Source organism: Pundamilia nyererei, unplaced genomic scaffold (assembly GCF_000239375.1).
Source record: "Pundamilia nyererei isolate P.nyererei 1_Seehausen unplaced genomic scaffold, PunNye1.0 scaffold00819, whole genome shotgun sequence".
Classification (NCBI taxonomy): Eukaryota; Metazoa; Chordata; class Actinopteri; order Cichliformes; family Cichlidae; genus Pundamilia; species Pundamilia nyererei.
The window spans coordinates 46,605-50,840 of NW_005188220.1; the positions used below are offsets into that span (position 1 = coordinate 46,605).

The 4,236-nt window shown below is 38.5% G+C and overlaps 1 protein-coding gene across 1 annotated transcript in view; it reads right to left on the reverse strand.

Moving 5' to 3' along the window:
• Nucleotides 1–3,971, reverse strand: part of LOC106456001 (neuropeptide Y receptor type 2-like) — a 7,316-nt gene extending 3,345 nt beyond the window's left edge. Inside the window, exons 1-4 of the mRNA XM_013908024.1 lie at nt 3,713–3,971; nt 3,116–3,293; nt 2,528–2,567; nt 1,224–1,235 (exon numbers count right to left, since the gene is read on the reverse strand). Of these exons, the coding sequence (XP_013763478.1) occupies nt 1,224–1,235; nt 2,528–2,567; nt 3,116–3,293; nt 3,713–3,971 (489 nt within the window). The remainder of the gene's footprint in view (nt 1–1,223; nt 1,236–2,527; nt 2,568–3,115; nt 3,294–3,712) is intronic.
• Nucleotides 3,972–4,236: the final 265 nt, after the last annotated feature.

A 4,236-nucleotide genomic window follows, 5' to 3' on the forward strand; every position in this document is an offset into this window, starting at 1 on the left:
GCATCCTGACACTGAGGTTTTGTTTGGGCTTTGTGCTTTGGCACATCCATCATGAAACATAATGAAAGTTACATTAAAGTTACAGCTTTAATGTAGCGTGGGTAGAAGAAAGAACACTGTGGGCACATCACATTTAATTAAGTTTAATTAAATACTGCTGAAGCACAGAGCATGAACTCAGAAATTTCTCTTTGAACAATACTACATTAATTTACATGGTGAGTTAGTTTTAACTAAAGAAGGACGCCAGACACATTTGTACTTTCAGCAAATTTAACACACTTATTCATACAGCCTTTAAATAAAGTTGGTCTAGTTGGTCATCATTCACCATGTAGAGGAAACGTTTTCTTTAACCCTTTAAGACCTACCATAGAACCAAGTCCGCCAGAGTTATCTTTATATTTTTACATGCTGCAGTAACATTTTTGGGAGCATTTCAAGTTGCTCCCAAGTATACATGCATACAATCATTATAGCCCAAACTTTAATAATATATATGTGTTAAGTCTATAATAACTACATTAATTGCAACAAACTGCAATAAAATACAAAAAATTAAAAATCGTTTTTGTTTTTTTTGTTTTTTACATATATTTGTAGGTAAAGAAATTAAAGAGGTTTGTCCCGCAAAACTGTAAATACAAAAAAGTTGCACAAAATAGTTTCTAACAACAGGAAATGTATTTTGAGTGTCTTCATAGTTTTGTTTTTGATATACACCAATTTTTATATACTGCTGGAAAAACGAAAATAAATATTACAATGCAAATTTGCGGAAAAAAAACCCAGCATTTGCATCAAAATAAACTATTTCCAGCAGAGTAATTTGAGTTCTAAGCATCCTAGAAACTATTCAGACAAGCATGAAGTCAAGCAACACCAGTGCAGGCTTATAAGGTCCCGAAGGTAAAAAAACAAAAAAAAAACAACAACTACATTTTCCACAAAAATGACATCACTTCCGGTTTTGGCCAGGTCATGGTGGACACACTATAGTTCGCACTGATGTCTATTCCAAAGTAGGAAGTGTTACGAACAGCTGATCGAATCGGCAAAGCGTGTTTCTGGAATATTATGTTTTTGTTGCTGCAAATGCTTTTTATGCTGTTTTTGCAAAGCTATATGTGGAAGGAAACTGTGACTTAGGACAAGCTGATGACATAAAATGTAAGTACAACTCCTCCAGTTTCATATGCAAAAGAATTATTGTGCTATCTTACCTGGTTCCGGATCTACAGGGATTTAAAAATAGTTACACAAAACTGAGCGTACCTGCTCCGACCGGTTTTAAAGGGTTAAGGTAGCTATTTCCTGTCATATGTATATATATTGTTACTGGGGTGGAGGCTCATAGTCAAAGTTTGAAATAATGAGGTCAGAGTATGTACAAGTACTCCCTTATATGGTCATCTTAAGCGCACAAGGGGGCAGCCAATCACAGGTAACCTGGCTTTAAGCAAACTAGTCTTGTTTCGTACAGAAGATGAACTGAGGAGCTGCTAAGAGCTGCCAGTCCAAGTGTTTGATAAATCATGGAAAGCTACTCTTGCAGCTTGAATCTTTGCTAACAGGACCGTAGGGATGTAGCAGGAGAGCAAAGTTTTAAAGCAATATCATATTCAAATCAGAAGAGTGGACACTAAAGTGCATTAAACAAGTCTGTAGACTGACTAAATGAGGTTGATTTGACTCTCTTGATGTTTTCTCAAAAAAACAAACAAAAGAAAAAAAACAAAGAGCACAGATGCTTGGATCTTGAAAAGTGATCTTTTGTAAATTTGTTTGTCAGGAACCATCTGCCCAAAAAAAAATAAGCAAATGAAAATCTGCTTTACATGCAGAGGAGAGATTCGTTCGTCTGTTTGCAATCTTTGGACAGGTGGTGGAGAGAAAATAAGCATAATGGCCTGTTGCCTGTAGATACTGATGACAGCCACAGGAACATCCTAACATGTGTATACATATACACCACCACGTATAGCAAGGTGCCACAGTTGCTCTTAATTAATAAGTGTTGGCCATTACCAAAAATAAATAAATCTATATTATAGTTTTTAGATGTCTGTAATGGTTTATCCACCAGTTCATGCAAGCAACATTTCAGTGCTTAACCCTTTACAGACAATGATTTCATGGTTCAGGCTTTAAAGAGTTAAAAGCCAGTCTGCAGGCTTATAGAGGTTAAAATGAATAATCTGTTGTTCATTCTAAAGTCACTGCATCACTGCACTTAACACCTACACTCCAACTGCCAAAACAACAGGCAGCCAAAGTCTAATTGTGCCGTTAGCGGTGCAGTGGCGGCATGCCAGAGTCAGAGAATCTTCACTGCAATCCTCTTTTCTCTGGGCCAGGTGTATTAAGGTGGAAATGGATTTTAGATTTGTCATTAATATGACGTCAGCTCACAGCAAGGAGGTGAAAATCTGCAGGGGAGCACAAACTGATTGCATTTTCACAAAAGATCTGAGAAACATCATGTAGAAAACAGGATAGATGTGAAAATGTGAAGTTAATTGATTACGATGGCCATCAGAGCACGGTAATCTAGCTGTATCCTTTCCCTGAGAATAAGGGACAGTCAACGTGCAATAATAATCTCCAGCTACATACATCTGTATATATAGAGTATTGGTGGGGTTATCTCATTTCCACCCCATTCCCTTCTGAACGTTACCTCCAAATGAGGTGTACCTCGCTGTGGATGTTATATAACTTTTCATTCACTGGGATGATACTGCATTCTGTTTCAACCATTTGAAATGTAGTTCAGAGTGATTAAAAACAACAGCCCAAGATTTTCTAATTGGCAGTAAACCCAAAGTGCAAACTGCAAAGAATGTGATTACTTAGTCATAAAGTACATTGATCTTCTTTGTTAAGTTTGACAGGTTTTATTTCTGTTTGCAGTATTTTATAAGGATTTAAATTCTTTTTGTGCTTGAAAACATTTGTTTGCAAAAGTTCCAAATTTCTCCTCTGCAAGTATTGAAAATAACCTTTTGACAAACATACAGTAACTAAGCAACAGAAGAGCTGCTTTGCCGAGCTGTGGATGAACTCCAACTCTTTGTTCTGTGCTGCAGCCTTGGTGAGTTCTGCGTAGGATTACATGAACCAGTTCTCATTGTTCAGGGTCTCGTTGACGTGGCCCTCCAGTTCACATAAGATGAACTCTGCAAGAGAACAAAGACCGCCTTCGCAGCTGCAGTCCAGGACGGTGGAGTTGGAGTTCATCTGAACATGCGAAGCAGCTGAAGAAAACTGGATCTCCAAGATAAGGAAGTAATCTGGACAATGGGGAAAACAGGAACACGTGCCATTCTAATACATGAAAAAAAAAGAAATGGCTTAAATGAGCCATCAAACCTACTTGTGTGGAGGTGGATCTACTGACTAACCAGTACCAGTACCATGAATACCTATGGACTTTATGGATACCTACAGTACAGTAGGTATCCATAAAGTCAAACGAAGCATATAAGTATAGATTGAAAATCTGTTTACTGTCACGTCAGACCATACAAAGTAGAAAAAAAAAACTCTCTTTGACTTCTTCTTTTTGTTTGATGGACTTGCCTGTTTCCAACATTATGCACTGTCATCAATTGTCCACAGATACCCAAACCACAGATAATAGTGATAGAAACACAATTAGAATCCAATGTGCCCGTCTCTGGTTACGAAGCAGGTGAAACAGGTAGCTCACCAGGAAGATCGTGAACACAGATTACATGTTCTTTAAGTGTCACCCACCTGTGGCGGTCCAGTGCGATGACGTTGAGCGTCACAGTGGAGACATGCACGGTGAGCCCCTGGGCGTAGGGCAGCAGGAAGCAAAGTGTGCTACCAAATTTCCACTCACCCTGCAGGGTGTAGACGAGGGTGAAGGGGAGGCACAGAGTGTTGACCAACAGGTCGGCTGGAGATAGACAAGAAGAAACATGTTTGGCTGTAAAAGTTCTCATGAATACATAACAGAAAACTTCCACTAAACTAAGTTATACAAATGCAACTTATGTTGCTGTCTGTGTGCCAGGAGGCACTAGAGGCAAAAGTTAAGCAAGTGTGTGCATTTTGCCTGCCTTGGATTTACTCTTGATAAAGTTGGATAGTTTAGCTTTTTCCCAACTTAAGGCACCAAATGCTATTTTCGGATCCAGCAGCATTCAGTGTCTTAAGTTGTGGAATTTCATTAAGCATTGTCTGTTGGGCATATGGAGTCTTTTTTTT